Here is a 15,087-nt window from a genome sequence, read left to right as displayed (position 1 = left end):
GATTTTAGACACAACGTATACACTCGGGTTTGCTGCTCCAATGTATTTACCATCTGCAGTTTTGTGTGTTTTGTGCATGACTCAGGACCTGTGTAGCAGATCCTGCATACAGAGCAAACTGTCACTTGGGCCCTATTACCCAGAAGATCCAATTGTGTCATTGGACCTGGGGCAACTTCAACAGGCTGTGGCTGTACCAAGCGTCTGGCAAGCCCAAACAGAATATAATGCAGACCCCTAGGGTTTCCAAGCAAAACTGTTCTCTCCTGCACCCCCTCAAAGTCCCAGCAACAGCCCGGGTGCAGCCTTTTAGAGGCCCAAGCCCCTCTTCCCAGCTCCTAGGCTCTGGTAAGACTATTTCTTCTCTTTTGAGCCCCCAGCTCTAGAGATTGTATCTGCTCTACAGTTATTCGCATTTCCAGGCTATCTCAATATTCCCTTGTGTTCTTTCAGCCTTACAAAACTAAGTAGTCAATTCCCTCCCTCAAAGTACCTAGTGATGATCATTTCCTGCCAGATTTCTGCTTGAGACAGCTCCCTTCTGCCCCACAGATAACATCACCCATCACATCAGATTGACTCCATCCTACCCCATCCCGGTAAGGTACCAGTGGGCATGCCACTTGCGCTGTGCCAGCCTCCTCTCCCATTGCCTGGGGCCGGCTGACGGTTTCCCACCTCAGCAGCCAGGGTGAAGGTGAAGGAGTCTGTGCACAGTACCCAATACTGCACCACGCAGTGAGGCTCAATAACCCTTGTGATTAGGCATCACTATTGCCAGGCAGCCAACTGCAGAGCCCTAAGATTCCTTCTGGTCCTCCCTGGGGCTCCCCTCAGGGGAAGGTCCTCAGAGTCAGGGTTATAACCACCCCCCCCACACACACACATCAGCCAATCTGATGTGATGGGTGAGTGATATGTGGGGCTTTGTTCATTTAATGGACAAAGGGAGCTGTCTCACAAGTACATGCCCCTTCCCTCTCTTCTCACAAGGTAGGCTGCTGATCACAGCCAAGGAGACCCAGGAGCTGAAGGAAGAGGCACAGCCCAGCCTGCTGCATGGGAAAGGGTCAGGGGGAAAAAAAAAGATTCCTTATCTGGGGAAGGGAGGAAGTGAGGCTGGGAAACATACAAACTGCCGAAAGGAGCCCAGAGCACACAGCAGGGCAGGCCTGAGCAATTCTGGCATGGTGAGTGAGAAGTGGTGGCGGAGGTCAGGCCAGAGAGGTGACCTTTGCATCGCGTGATCGTGCTAAGGGCAGTCCCCCAGAAGACACAAACCCACCACCTTCCACACAGGGTCTGTACAGAGTGCTGAAAAAGCAGGTGCCCACCCCTCAGAGAAAAGTGTTGTCACAGCAGGCTAGGGGAGGAGTGGACACAGAGAAACTCATCAAGACCACGGGAGGGGACTGGCTGCACAGGTTGGGGCAGGGACAAGGCCTCTGAATTGGCCTGGGAGTGAACAGGAGGCCTGTACCACACAGGTGGAAATCATGCCTTGAATCTAAGTGCAGAAGCTGGGAGCTAGTGGGCGTGGCTGGAAAATAAGAAACACCCACATGCCCTTAGGGGTCTGGTCCACTCACTTCTCCAACTCCCACCTCAGCGGTCTCCCATTGAGCCCAGACCCTCTCCCCTGCCCGGAGAGGCCTTTGTACCCACTGGCTGTCACCTGCTCTCTGCTCCCCACGGTTCTGCCCCTCACCCAGCTGCACTTCCCTACCCCCAGCATCACTGTCTGGAATCCCCCTGCAGGTCTATGTGTAGATGGTCTTTCCTGCCTCCCAGAAGATGAAAGTAGGGGTGGTGTCGGGATATGGGTCTGAGAGCTGCTTGCTAAGCAAGGACAGGACACAGGGACTGTGCCAACCCGAGGTGTGTGGACATGATGTTGGGTGCAGGAGACAGAAACATTTCAAGCTGGACAGATTTATCCTTTAAAACAGATGCTGGCAACAACTATGGAGGAGAGGGGAGGCAGGATGGGGGGTGGGGAGCAGCTAAGGATGGCAGATGCCACCTCCCCCTTGCCCGAGGCCTCCTGCCACCCACCAGGGTCCCCAGAGCAAGACCTCTGTCTGAACTCTCAGCCCTTTGCTGGAGACAAGTACTTGTGTTACCCCGGTTCCAACTGGGGTGGAGGGAAGGCAGCCCTTATTCCCAGGGAGCCCACCTGAGCCCCAGATCTCAATTTCACATGGTTTTGAAAGGAGACCACCACATCTGCTGGAGCCCCCAATTCTTGCCCATCTCTGCATGGATGCACCCCTCCCAGGACCTAAATTTGCTTCTTCCACTCTGGGAACCACTCCCTCGGGTCATGAGCCCGCTATGTGTATGGGGGTGAGGGGTTAAGGGTTTGAGGGGACCAATGGGGCTGCCGTCACAGAGACTGTCTTTCCAGCCATGATCCTCTGCACCCATCATTGCTTCTCCTGCATTCCCAGGGTCAGCAGACTATGAATTTACACTCCCAGGTCTCTGCTGTTCCATGTTTCTGGACCCTGAGACCTACTACGCCCAGTGGGTCGCTGAACTAACCCTCCTGCTCAGGGACGTCCAGGGTCAGGATGCGGTGCCACTTCTGGTGCCCATTGAGGTTGGAGTGGTGGCTGAAAGCCTTCTTGCCCAAGCCACAGGCATAGGGCTGCTCGCCAGGTGCGAGCCAGCAGTGTGCCCGACCCAAGCTGCTCTTGAAGGACTTGCTGCAGTCAGCCTAGCCCAAGGGCTTCTCCCCGGAGTGCAGGCGCTGGTGCTGGCGCAGCTCAGGGCTGCTCTTAAAGGCCTTGCCACAGTCAGAGCAGGCGAAGGGCCGTTCCTCGCTGTGCGTGCGCCGGTGGTGTGCCAGGCTTGAGCTGCTCTTGAAGGCCTTGCCGCAGTCCGCGCAGGTGAAGGGCCGCTCGCCTGTGTGCGTGCGCTGGTGGTGTGCCAGGCCCGAGCTGCTCTTGTAGGCCTTGCCGCAGTCGGCGCAGGCAAAGGGCTTGGCGCCCGAGTGGACGCGCTGATGGCTAAGCAGGTTGGAGCGCTGGCTGAAGGCCTTGCCGCACTGGGCGCACACGTGGGGCTTCTCTCCCGTGTGCACAAGCCGATGCTCAGCCAGGTTGGAGCCCATGATGAAGGCCTGTCCGCACTCAGCGCACTCGAAGGGCCGCTCTCCCGTGTGCGTGCGCTGGTGCTGTAGGAGCTGCGAGCTCTCCCGGAAGCGCTTACCGCACTCGGTGCAGGCAAAGGGCCTCTCGTCACTGTGTGTGCGCTGGTGCTGCCGCAGGCCCGCCATGCGCAGGAAGGTCTTGCCACAGTCGGGGCAGGCGTGTGGCCGTGCGCCCGCGTGAATCTTCAGGTGCTCGGCCAGGTTGGAGCTCTGGCTAAAGGCCTTGCCGCAGTCTGGGCAGGTGTGGGGCCGTGAGCCCGTGTGCACACGCTGGTGTTCCAAGAAGTTGGAGTTCCAGCTGAAGGCCTTGCCACACTCTGGGCACTCGTAGGGCTTCTCACCTGTATGCGTTCGCCGGTGCTGCACCAGCGTGGTGCTACGGCCAAAGGCCTTGCCACAGTCCGGGCAGCAGAAGGGCTTCGTGCCGCTGTGCGTCTTCTGGTGGTGGATGAGCTGCGAGTGCGCGCGGAAGGCCTTACCGCACTCTGGGCATGCATGCGGCTTCTCACCCGTGTGAATGCGCTGGTGCTGGCTGAGGTTGGAGCTCCAGGCGAAGGCTTTGCCGCACTCGGCGCACGTGTAGGGCTTCTCACCCGTGTGCACGCGCCGGTGCTGCAGCAGGTAGGAGCTCTGGCTGAACTCCTTGCCGCACTCCCTGCACCGGCAGCCCGGCTCCCCCGGGAGAGGAGAGGGGCTCGGCAGCGCCATGTCTTCAGGGTCGCTCCTGAGCCCAGCCCCATCCCTCTCACAGTCTGCAGGCTCCAGCTTCCCTCCGGGGGCTCCCAGTGTAGCATGCTGCTCCCGACTGTCCCCTGCCTCCATCGGGGCCTCTGCAGGGTCTTCCCAGGCCCCCTGGCCTCCAGACACAGCACTCTCAGAGGGGCTCCTCACGTCTGTCTTCAGCACACCCCAGGGGCCCTGGCTTTCCTCTGTAGCCACCTCCAGAGCCCACTGTCCTAGGGACTCCACCTCACCTCTGTGACCTTAAACAGGAAAGAAAGAAGGCAAATGACACAAAGAAGACATGGAGGTCTCAGGAGTGATAGCGGGGAGAGAACTGAGGACAGCTGAGGAGGGACCCATTGGACACTGACATGAGCAGCCATCACCTCACTCTTCTTTTCAATGGTCATGGGTGTCCCTGTGCCCTCTTTAGCCTGCAGCAGGGAAGCCGGGCAGGTGGAGGCTACAGATGCTCCGATTTCCCCAGGTAGGCAGCCTCCAAGGCTGGACTCTGAGCAGCACAGAGGAGCTGCTGGGCATCAGTGCCCCCGCCTGTGACTCAGGGATGCTGCCACTCACGTGTCTCTATGCCTGACCCAGCAGGAGGGTACCGGGAAGTGGGGGTGTCGATGTCAGGATTGTGGAAAGACTCAAAAACCGCCAGCCTCACCTGCAGCAGCCGGCCTTGGGGCCTCACTGTCATCTTCTTGCTTGACTTTGGGGCCACCGAGTGCTGGAAAGATGGGGACTCCTGTTTGTGAGGAAGAGGATGGGCCTGTCCACTTGTGGAAACATGAGATGTGACCTATCGTCATTGCAGGAGGCTGGAGGTGCCCACCTCACCCAAACCCAAGCTGTATGTTCCTCACCCACCCCACTCCTGCTCCGACCCCTTGGCAGTCCCCTCCATGTGACAGGGGCAGCCTGGCCAGGAATGGAGGAAAATCAGTGGCTCTTAGTCAGGCAGTGGCCACACCAGGCCTCTGCCTGGGTCGGTCCAAGCAGGTCCAGGCTGCAGGGCAGCTGTATAAGCCAGATCCCTGAGGGGGAGAAGCCCAAGGCCACACCTGCATCTCCAGCTGCTCCTTCCCCCAATGATGTCCCCACAGAAGCAAAGCCTGTTCCCCCCATCATCCTATGGGTAGCCTCCCACCCAGCTAGAGCTCTCACACTACATGTGATCCCTGGGCTCCCACCCACTCACTAGAAAGTGAGGCTGACTCCCGTGGAGAACAAAGTCTCCAGGGACACCCATCATGCCCAGGCCTGAGCAGGGTGGCCCCAGGATCAGCTGCCAGGACAGGATGGGTGCCATACCTGGAAGGAAGGACTGGAAGGAGCCTAGGGGAGCCTCCTGCTCCTCTCCCTCCTCCATCTTGGGGACTAGGTCCTTGAGGGGTCTGGAGGCTGGGGCATGGGGACAGGAAGGCAGGCCCAGCAGGGTGAGGGAATGTCTGGTCCTGCAGATCTGGGGAGAAAGAAGGGGGATGTGGTGGCATGACCCACCTTTCTCAGTGCCCCTCAGTTTTCAGGACATGGTGTTGAGTACAAACACAGGTGTGGACTCGAGGAGATCTGTGACCACCAAACTCCCATTTCCTCACTGTCACTTTCCTACAACCTCCCCACTCCCACCGGCCTGTGCTGGCTCAGCTGGGGGTTGTGAGCCAGGGCTGGGAGAAAGCACACCCACCCCCAGCTCAGCCCCAGCTCACCTGTAACCCCTCAACCAGGGTGGCGGCCTCCTCAGGGCTGCCTGGCTGTTGTCCCCGCACATGGGCCTGGATCTTGGGGGGCAGTGCAGCCAGGAACTGCTCCAGCACCAACAGCTCCAGCATCTGCTCCTTGGAGAGTACCTCTGGCCGCAGCCACTGGTGACACAGTTCTCGGAGCCGGGCCAGGGCCTCTCGAGGCCCCACTGCCTCCTCGTAGCGGAACCCCCAGAAGCGCTGGGCAGGGGTTTCAGGACCAGGCTCACCCACCATTGGCTCCAGTGGACTCAGAAGGACCTGGGGGGCCTGGGCCAATGCCTTGTTCATCTGGGAAGCCATCATGTCCCTTCCCAGGGAAGGCAAGGTGGCTGCATGGCCCAGGGCACTTGCTCTGGAGCTGAAAACACAAAGATGAGCCTGTGAGCACAAGAGACCATGAAAGTCCCCTCCTAGGGACCATCTGAGAGAAAGTGGTGTCTGCAGGTCCACATCCTTTTGTCTGTCAGGATGGGGGGTGTGTTGGTGGCCCTAAGTGTTGGTGTCTCTGCCTACCTGTATGTCCATGTGTCTGAGGGGCACACTGAAGTGCTGTGGCCTCCTGTATTGTCCCCTCCCCATTCCCTGCTTTTCTCAAGGGCCCCTGCCCTGGCTTCTTTCTTCATCCCATGCACAAAACGCCTAAGGCAGAAGTTGCAAACTGGACAGCCAGGGTCTGATTTGAGCGGCAGATGAATCTTGTTTGATTGCTCCCGTCCACCAGATATTTTAAAAATTTAAATTAGTTGCCAATGTTAAAAGGTAATCAGATGCTGGTGGGAATGTAAAATGGTACCACCTATGTGGAAGACACTCTGGCAGTTCCTCAAAGTTAAATAGAATTATCATATTACTCAGCAATTCCACTCCCACATATCTACCCAAGAGAAATGAAAAACTTGTTCACACAAAACCTTTATATGTAAATATCATAGCAACATTATTTATAATAGCCAAAAAGTGGAAACAAGCCAATGTCTATCAACTGATGAAGAGATAAATAAAATGTGGTGTATCCTGGCCGGCCCGGTGGCGCACTGCTACAGTGCGCTGTTTGGGAGCGCGGTGGCGCTCCCACCGAAGGTTCGGATCCCACATACAGACCGGTTCCCGCTCACTGGCTGAGCGAGGTGTGGGAGCAACACCGAGGGTTGCGATCCCGTGGCCGGTCCCGGTCCGGTACGGGCGCGACACTGAGGGTTGCGATCCGTTGCCGGACACGAAAAAAGACAAAAAGGAAAAAAAAAAAAATGTGGTGTATCCTGACAGTAGAATATTATACAGCCACAAAAAGGAATAAAGTACTGGTACAGGCTACAAGGTAGATGAACCTTAAAAATATTATACTGAGTGACAAAACCCAGACACAAAAGACCTCATATTATATATGATCCCATTTATATGAAATGTCCAGAATAGGCATATCTGTAAGAGGCAGAAAGTAGATTAGTGGATGCCAGGAGCTGCAGAGAAGAGAGAATGGGGAGTGCAGCCAATAGGTACAGTTTCCTTGGGGGATGATAAAAATATTCTGGAATCAATGGTGATGACTGCACAACTCTGTAAAAACCACTGAATTATACACTTTAAAAGGGTGAATTTTGGGCCCACCCCGTGGCTCACTCAGGAGAGTGCGGCGCTGGGAGCGCAGTGGCACTCCCGCCGTGGGTTCAGATCCTATATAGGGATGGCCAGTGCATTCACTGGCTGAGCGCGGTGCAGGTGACACCAAGCCAAGGGTTACGATCCCCTTACCAGTCACAAAAAAAGGAAAAAAAAAAGGGTGAATTTTATGGGGCCGGCCCGTGGCTCACTCAGGAGAGTGTGGTGCTGATAACGCCAAGGCCACGGGTTCGGATCCCTATATAGGGATGGCTGGTTAGCTCACTTGGGAGAGCGTGGTGCTGACAACACCAAGTCAAGGGTTGAGATCCCCTTACCGGTCATCTTTTATAAAAAAAAAAAAAAAAAAGGTGAATTTTATGGTATATAAATTATGTTTTTAAAAAAGTAATCAGCCAATCTCAAAAGGTTACACACTGTATGATACCATTTATGCAACATTCTTGAAATGACAAAATTGTAGAATGGAGAACAGATTACTAGTTGACAGAGGCTAAGGAAGGGCTGGAGGCAGGAGGGAAGTGTGTGCAGCTATAAAAGGGCAACATGAGGAATATTTGTGGAGATGGAGATGTTCTTCTGTATCTTGATTGTTTCAGCGTGAATCTCTTGATTGTGATACTGTACTCTAGTTTTTCAAAATGCTGCCTTTGGGGAAGATAATGAACCCATGTGCCTGAGTAAAAGGCACATAGGTTCATTATTTCTTACTGCATGTGAATTTATAAATATCTCAAAATAAAACGTTTACCTTTTTAAAAAACAAAGTCATTATATTTCAAGAAAAATCCGCACTGGCCCCGGAGGCTCATGTTTCTAAGGATGGAGGTGGGCAGGGTTGCCCCTCCAGGCAGGGCCTGTGCTGCGGAACCACACACCCCCTGCCAGATCTAACAGCGCCTCCTAGTGGCCAGCTGTTGTAGGATAGCATCCGAACCCCTGAAGGTCTCTCCTGTCTGTCCTCACCGCTCCAGCCTCCCCACCGTCCTCACACCCACTCTGAGTGTCCTTTCTGTGCCTGACCGCCTACTCACCACGTGATGATCAGGTCACAGGTCAGAGAGCAGCTCCCCCGTCAGGACGCATCGTCCACGCCCCCAGCAACGGGCACTCATCTGACGGGTCACCGGTGACTATTTGTATCTCCCCTCAACCCCAGGCTGGACGAACAAATACGGAGTGTATAAAGGAGAAGAACAGTGTGCAGGGGGTGCCCGACGGGGGATGTGGGCGGTCAGCGCGAAGCCACTGCTGGGCGTTTGTGCGCAGCAGTCAGGCGAGGGTGGGGGTTAGATGCTCTGGGAGGAGGGGGGGACCATGCAAAGTTCGGAGGCGGGACACGACACCGCTTGGTAAACTCAGGAGCAGCGCGCGCGGAGGCAGATGAATGAATGAATGAGGGAAGAAATGCTGGCGTGGCCTAGGGCACGAAGAGCGGGACCAGAAAGCCGGAAGGGTGATGAATGAATAAATGAGGAAGGGACGCTACAAAAAGTGAATTACTAGTAGGCAGGCTCAGGAAGGAGCAAGTACCGGAAGAAAGCGAACGAAGGGACAAGGCGCAGCCGGCTGGAAGACACTGCGATAGGCCGCGGACGCGAGCGCTACTGCACTTCCGCCCCAACCCAGTCACCGCTGGCCCACGCCAAGCCACTTCCGGGCCGCTCTGGGCGTCGCGGAGGCCTCGCTCTCGGTAGCCCCAGGGTCCCGTCCTGGGCCCCACCCTGCCCTGCGGGCGGGGATTCGAGCCTGGTCGGACGGTGGCCATCCGCCTCACTCACCGTCCTCTGTCTGCCCCGGCGTCCCCCCAGCGCGGTTCCAGCGATGCCGCCACCAGAGCTCGAGCACCGGGGAATTGTGGAGCGAGCGAGTGGGCATTAGGCCTCCTGAGAGGCGCGGTTGCCTCCGGCGGTTCTCCCACTGCGCCTGCGCAGCTGCATCTCTGCTCGGGCGCTCGTCTTCCGGTTCCCATGGGGACGGCCCAGCGGTCCGCCTGCGCTCTGGCATTCTTCGTTGCCGTGGATACGCCCCGCCGCTTCTTCAGCCTTGCCCTGGCTTTTCCTTTAGGCACCTGGAGAAGGACATACACAGACGCACAGTCTCCAGGATCTCGGACGCAGGAAGTAGAATATGGAGGAAAAGCTTTTCTCCAGCCAGAGGATGCACACTTCTTCCCTGTGTCCATTCTCCTCCGGACACCAGTACATTTTTACAACTCCAAGGATCTCGTCCATAGGCGCCGCGGGGCCGCTCAGCCCAGCCACCCCACCGTACGGAACAATGCGTCCAACTTGGAATCCATGTAGTTTTCTGTGTAAAATTTTCTCGATTACCCCTGGAGAGCACCCATTCCCGGTCCAGGTGGTTTGGGCAGGTGTGGGCACATGGGCAGTCCATCCTCCTGGCCCTTATGATTGACCCAGGATAGACTGTGACCAACGTGGACTTATGAGCATCCTAGGACTCAGAATTATCTGAACTGTTAGGGTCTTTATTTCCTTTGGAATTGGAAGCTATGAACACCTGTCAGCTGGGACACCTGCAGTCTTCTTGTCCCCATGAGGGAAGAAACTATTAGAGAATAGTCCACCCAGAGAAGCAGAACTGAGGGATGGTTTCTTAGTATTCTGTGGCTGTGTAGCAAATAACCACAAATTTGGCGGCTTAAAACAACAGAGATTTGGGGGCCGGCCCGTGGCTCACTCGGGAGAGTGCGGTGCTGATAACACCAAGGCCACGGGTTCGGATCCCATATAGGGATGGCTGGTTAGCTCATTGGGTGAGCATGGTGCTGACAGCACCAAGTCAAGGGTTAAGATCCCCTTACTGGTCATCTTTTTTAAAACAAACAAACGAACAAAAAAAACAGATTTATTCTCTCAATTCTGAGACCCTGAAGTCTGACATCAATATCGTTGAGCTGAAATCAAGATGTTCGCAGGGCCTCTGGAGGCCCTAGGGGAGGATCTATTTCCTTGCCTTTCCAACAACTGGAGCTGCATTCCTAGTGTTCTTTGGCATATGGTCCTTTCCTGCATTTTCAAAGAACTGGTAACATTTTACTTTTTCTCTCCTTATTAAGTTAAAATCTTTAACAAGTGTTCATTTTATCTTATTTGCATGAGAGTCATGATTTTAGCTTTAAAAAGTTTTTATTCTTTAATAGCAGGTAACACTAGCTAGCCATTGCTAACAAACAATCCCAGGATCTCAGTGGTCAGCACAACCAAGGTTTATTTTTTGCTCATCACACTCTGAAGTGGGTCAAGTGGCCCTACCTGAAGGCTGTCCCCCCAAGTAATAACTCAGGGACCCAGGTTCCTTCTATCTTGCGTCTCTGCCATCCTTTATGGCCTCCTGGAATTTTCTGCTGAATTCTCTCCTGGCTGATGAGTGAAACAAGTGAGAAAGATGGTGTGGGACATTTTATGGTGTCCCTCACTTCTGTCCACACTCCATTAACTACAAGGCCCAATGTAACTGAAAAGGAGGCTGGAAAATGTAGGCTTGTGTGTGCAGGATGATAAAAGGGAATTATGGGGCATTTTAGTCCATCTCTTCAATAAAGACAAACACGTGCCCCTTTCACACTGAATTTCACCATGAAGGTGCTCAGAGTCAAGCATAATCCATCACCATCACCAGGCTTTCCCTTGTGCTCTCTAGTGTCTGAGCTCCCCTAAAGGCTTCCTCATGCCCCCTACACTCACAGGGGCTGTTGAGAAAATATAGAAAAAATGGTCAGGGCCCCTCAGAGGTTCAGAATGTTGCCGAGCAGCTGATGTAAATACGCACGTGCGCACAGGTGTTCCTTGTTATTGTCTAATGCGATTGAGCATGTGCAGTTCCGCCCACTCCTCCATCTTCTGTATGGAAATTGGAGTGGGGTGATTCCAATGCTGTTCCTGATATCCTAGGGGTTTGGCGTTGTGGACTTAGGTAAAAAGGATTAACAGCTCTGATACGCAAAGCTTCTGAAGACGCTCAGGGAAGCTATTTTGGGTGGCTGCTCCTAGCTCTGAATAAAGCCTATCATTTTTTCACCCATGGCTCCCGGACTTTTTCCTATTACCTAGCTCTTAGACCTACGTGTGGAGGGTTTGTGAATGGGCTCGAGGGGTCTGTGAGCACCAGGCCCTAGCCCTAGCTCTACACTCATGTAGAGACAAACCAACTTTCACCATGTGAGGAAAATAGAGTAGTTTAGTCAGGCCCTCTCGCCTCAGGTCCGGTTGGGGGTGGTGCAGCACATTCTTTGTAAACAAGTTTATGGGTTGGAGTTAGTGCACATGCGCACCTCTCTACCCTTTTGTCGCTATTGGGTGTTCTTCAGAGTTTGTGGAGCAGAGGCAGGAACTGCTGGTTGGCAGAGATCTTGCATCTAAAAATAGAACATGTTTACTTTGCTGGCAGCTGCTGTTTTTCTTTGGGCTTTGCTGGTAGCAGTTGAGTTTCTGAGCTTCTCTTTGGATTGCCTAACTCTTAAGATGTGAGTGTGCTGAATAAAGCCTATTATTACTTCAACCAAGGCTCCAAGGACCTTTTCCTGTTACCTAGCTCATAGACCTGCATGTGAAAGGTTTGTGAATGGGCTCAAGGGGTCTGTGAGCTCCAGACCTTAGCCCTAGCTCTCTACACGCTGTATGAATGAGCCATCTTGGAAGTGGATCCTCCAACTCAATAGAGCCTTTGGATGACTGCAGCCTCAGCTAACATGTTGACTTCAACCTCATGAGAGACCCCACACCAGAACCACCCAGCCAAGCTGCTACTGAATTCCTCATCCACAGAAAATGTGCAAGACAATATATTTTGGGGAAATTTACAAGTAGTCATGGACAATTAATACCTTGGTACAGACCAGGAGTGCTGAAAGAGAGTCCTGCTCTCCCTGCAGGCCTGATGGCAATCGCCACAATTATAGAGCCAATCTCCAGGAAGGTTGTCTGTCCAATATGACTGCTGACGTTTACAAGTGTGCAAGATACTTAAAATGGGGCCCCGAACTTCTGAGAATAGAATTACAGGGTCATGTGTTCCCATTTCTGGAGGACTTCCAGAGAGGGCTTTACTGAAAACTTCTAACCTGCGCTATCTGCTTTTGTAAACGGGCTTGCTCTAACTTAACAACAGTGAAGCCATCTTAAAAGCTGTTACATCAAGACACACCTTGCCCCCCTCCCCCGGGCCAGCTAGATACACAGGATGTTCTGCTAGCTTGCAAGAGCTAAGAAAAGTAGGTTGCGGTAGAACATAAAACTTTCCACATAAGCATGTTCTCTAAGGAACCTCTGGGTAGGGGTCTTATCACACCTGGGTAAGTGGGGCAAGAAGTGTGGTTGCTTGAGGAGGGTGAGAACCCAACGCGTTGGAAATAATAAACCTCTTGCTAATTGCAGTGCTCGTGGTCTTGTGGCCTCTTCAAGGCGGTGAGAACCCAACGCGTTGGAAATAATAAACCTCTTGCTAATTGCAGTGCTCGTGGTCTTGTGGCCTCTTCAAGGCGGTGAGAACCCAACGCGTTGGAAATAATAAACCTCTTGCTAATTGCAGTGCTCGTGGTCTTGTGGCCTCTTCAAGGCGGTGAGAACCCAACGCGTTGGAAATAATAAACCTCTTGCTAATTGCAGTGCTCGTGGTCTTGTGGCCTCTTCAAGGCGAGTATTCCCGTTCTATGTGAGATTGGGATTCATCCCAAATCTTACATTACAACTTTAAGCCCCACTCTCAGGATGGAGGTGAAGTGCCCTGGTGTACTATTTATATTTTTATTTTCTGTACATTATGATGTTTTGACATCTTAAAAACCTTTCCAGCTGGGGAAAGGCATCTCAGATATAGCAAAGGGCTCAGCTGGGAGCATGGCTTTGATATGCAAACTATCCAATCCAGAGCCCCCACTCCTCTATCTGGCCCATACATCCTAGGAAACAGTAACCCTGTGCTTTAATCATCCCAGGGCCAGGTGCCTAGCAACTAGGGAACACCCCAATAATTTAAAGCCTGCTAGAATTATTCCAGCTGGCTAATCTTTAAACACTGTTTACTCTGCCCTGCCTTGTCTTTCCCTCGGAAACCCCAATAAAGGCTCTGGCTTAGACTTTCTTCTTGCTCATGCCCCTTCTGCCTCTTGACAGGTGCTGGTGCTTTCCCACGTGGCTCTTCATCATGTGCTATGCCTGCTTCTAGGATCTATGAACATAATAAACTTTGTTTTCCTGAGCCTCTCCTGTGTTTTCTCTTGTGGCTGCACCCAGCTGACCATCACATATAAGTATGGAACACCAGAGACTGCAACTTGGGGCATTTCTGTGGAAAGAGTATTGGGTGAATGCCCAGTATATGCCCTTGGTGGCATGGCAGGAACTGCTCTCCTTCACCTCAAGGCCATGGAGGGCTGCAAGGAGACCACTGAGTGGGAGGACACAGCGGGCTGGGCCTGCCTCCTGCAGGATGTTTGTCCCCAAAGCAGGGGGATTTAAGTCCTTGGTAAGTGAATCCTGGATTAACCAAGACTGGGACCTTTCTGGGGCTGTTGAGAGAGGAGGACACTATGAGGTCTCTCCTAGGGTGGAATCTGTGAGGGCCTCTAAGGCTGGTTTCTCACCCTTTCCTTTGGCTGCCCAAGCTGGGAGCCCTGAGCAGCCCCCTCCCCCGACTCCTCAGAAAGGGACTCTCTGGTGTGTCACTGGCAAGGGCAGATGAAGGGGTTAAAGTGCCCACTCCATGAATGGTCTTAAGCATCTGGGACGTGGGTTGGCACCCATCTCCACAGTAACGTGAGGGTCACATGATAGATGTAAAGTGACCAGCCCTTGGCTGGGTATGTAATAAAGGGCTTCAATGGTTTCTTGTAAGCCATGCAGGCGAACAGGGAGCCAACCACTTCATTACCCAAAGGGGCCTGCGAGTCTTCCCGACCTCAGGGTACAGAAATGGGAGGCATAAAGCAAAGGGTGCTTCTCGGGAACTTTGCTTTGGTCTGAGGCCGCACTTGGGGAACAATGTGCCATTGGAGGCAGCTAGGCCCAGGCCCTAAGGATCCAGCTCTGCCCTTTCTCCCTCCAGTGGCTCTGACTGTGCCATGTGATATGCGGAGAGACTCCTCCCAGCCCTCCCAGTGAAGGAGAATCAAAAGGGGAGACTAAGGGCAGAGTGCTCAGTGCCTGTCCCTGGCCCATAGTAAGTGTGCACAAACGCTGGCTTTTGGAGTAGGGAGCCATGGGTGCGTCACTCTGGAACGAGTGGAGAATGGCATGGGGGAAGAAATTGGAGTCATAGACATATAAGCCATGTATACGAGTATTGCTGGGAATGAGGGACGCTCCTCTAGGCCTCTGGGGAACTCCCACTTTGGTGGTGATCCCTGGGAGTTGTGGCCACACCTCTGGGTCCCCCTGCTTGCTTCCTCCCAGTCACAGAGGCTTCCAGAAGATGTGGTCCAGCCTGGAGTTTCGCCCAGAGAATACGAGCTATAGCGAACAGTCGCGCCATGACTTAATATGATGACACCCTGATTGTCAATCACATACCTGCCCAAGGTTGCTAGGGAATCCCACCCCAAATCCAACAGGAGCCCTCTCTGTGGTGACTACGGTGCTGTCTCACGGGCAGAAAAGGTGGAAGCTCCGTCCCTGTTGGTCGACAAAGCTCAAGGCCATCGGTCTCTGGAACAGTCATGAGGTATGCAGGGTCCTGACTTCCAGGCCCAGGGAGAACAGCAGAGGCCTCTGGAAGACCCAAAAGAGGAGGCAAAGACCAGTTAACTAGAGGGCGTGGAACATCCCCAGGTCACCAAGGCCACCTAGGCAAAGGCAGTGAGAGGCCCTGGGTTCAAAC

General features: G+C 53.7%; 1 protein-coding gene across 1 annotated transcript; it reads right to left on the bottom strand.

The window, feature by feature from the left end:
- Nucleotides 1–1,913: 1,913 nt before the first annotated feature.
- On the bottom strand, nucleotides 1,914–9,255 carry ZNF497 (zinc finger protein 497). Its single transcript, XM_008572222.1, has 6 exons — nucleotides 9,030–9,255; nucleotides 8,752–8,827; nucleotides 5,593–5,986; nucleotides 5,195–5,345; nucleotides 4,548–4,628; nucleotides 1,914–4,137 (listed from the first exon to the last, which is right to left on the bottom strand). Exons 1-6 carry the CDS (start codon nucleotides 9,253–9,255, stop codon nucleotides 2,720–2,722), a joined length of 2,346 nt encoding a protein of 781 aa, XP_008570444.1. The 3' UTR covers nucleotides 1,914–2,719.
- Nucleotides 9,256–15,087: the final 5,832 nt, after the last annotated feature.

Source organism: Galeopterus variegatus, unplaced genomic scaffold (genome assembly GCF_000696425.1).
Source record: "Galeopterus variegatus unplaced genomic scaffold, G_variegatus-3.0.2 Scaffold764, whole genome shotgun sequence".
In the NCBI taxonomy this organism is placed as follows: Eukaryota; Metazoa; Chordata; class Mammalia; order Dermoptera; family Cynocephalidae; genus Galeopterus; species Galeopterus variegatus.
The sequence above is the reverse complement of the archived record's forward strand: the minus strand, read 5'-3'. Positions and strand labels throughout refer to the sequence as shown.

Coding starts and splice junctions, on each gene's coding strand:
- ZNF497 (XM_008572222.1), bottom strand. CDS start 9,255: ATGCCAGAGCGCAGGCGGACCGCTGGGCCGTCCCCATGGGAACCGGAA. Junction 8,828..9,029: donor GCCGGGGCAGACAGAGGACG/GTGAGTGAGGCG, acceptor GGCCTATCGCAG/TGTCTTCCAGCCGGCTGCGC. Junction 4,629..5,194: donor CTTCCAGTCCTTCCTTCCAG/GTATGGCACCCA, acceptor CCTCACAAACAG/GAGTCCCCATCTTTCCAGCA.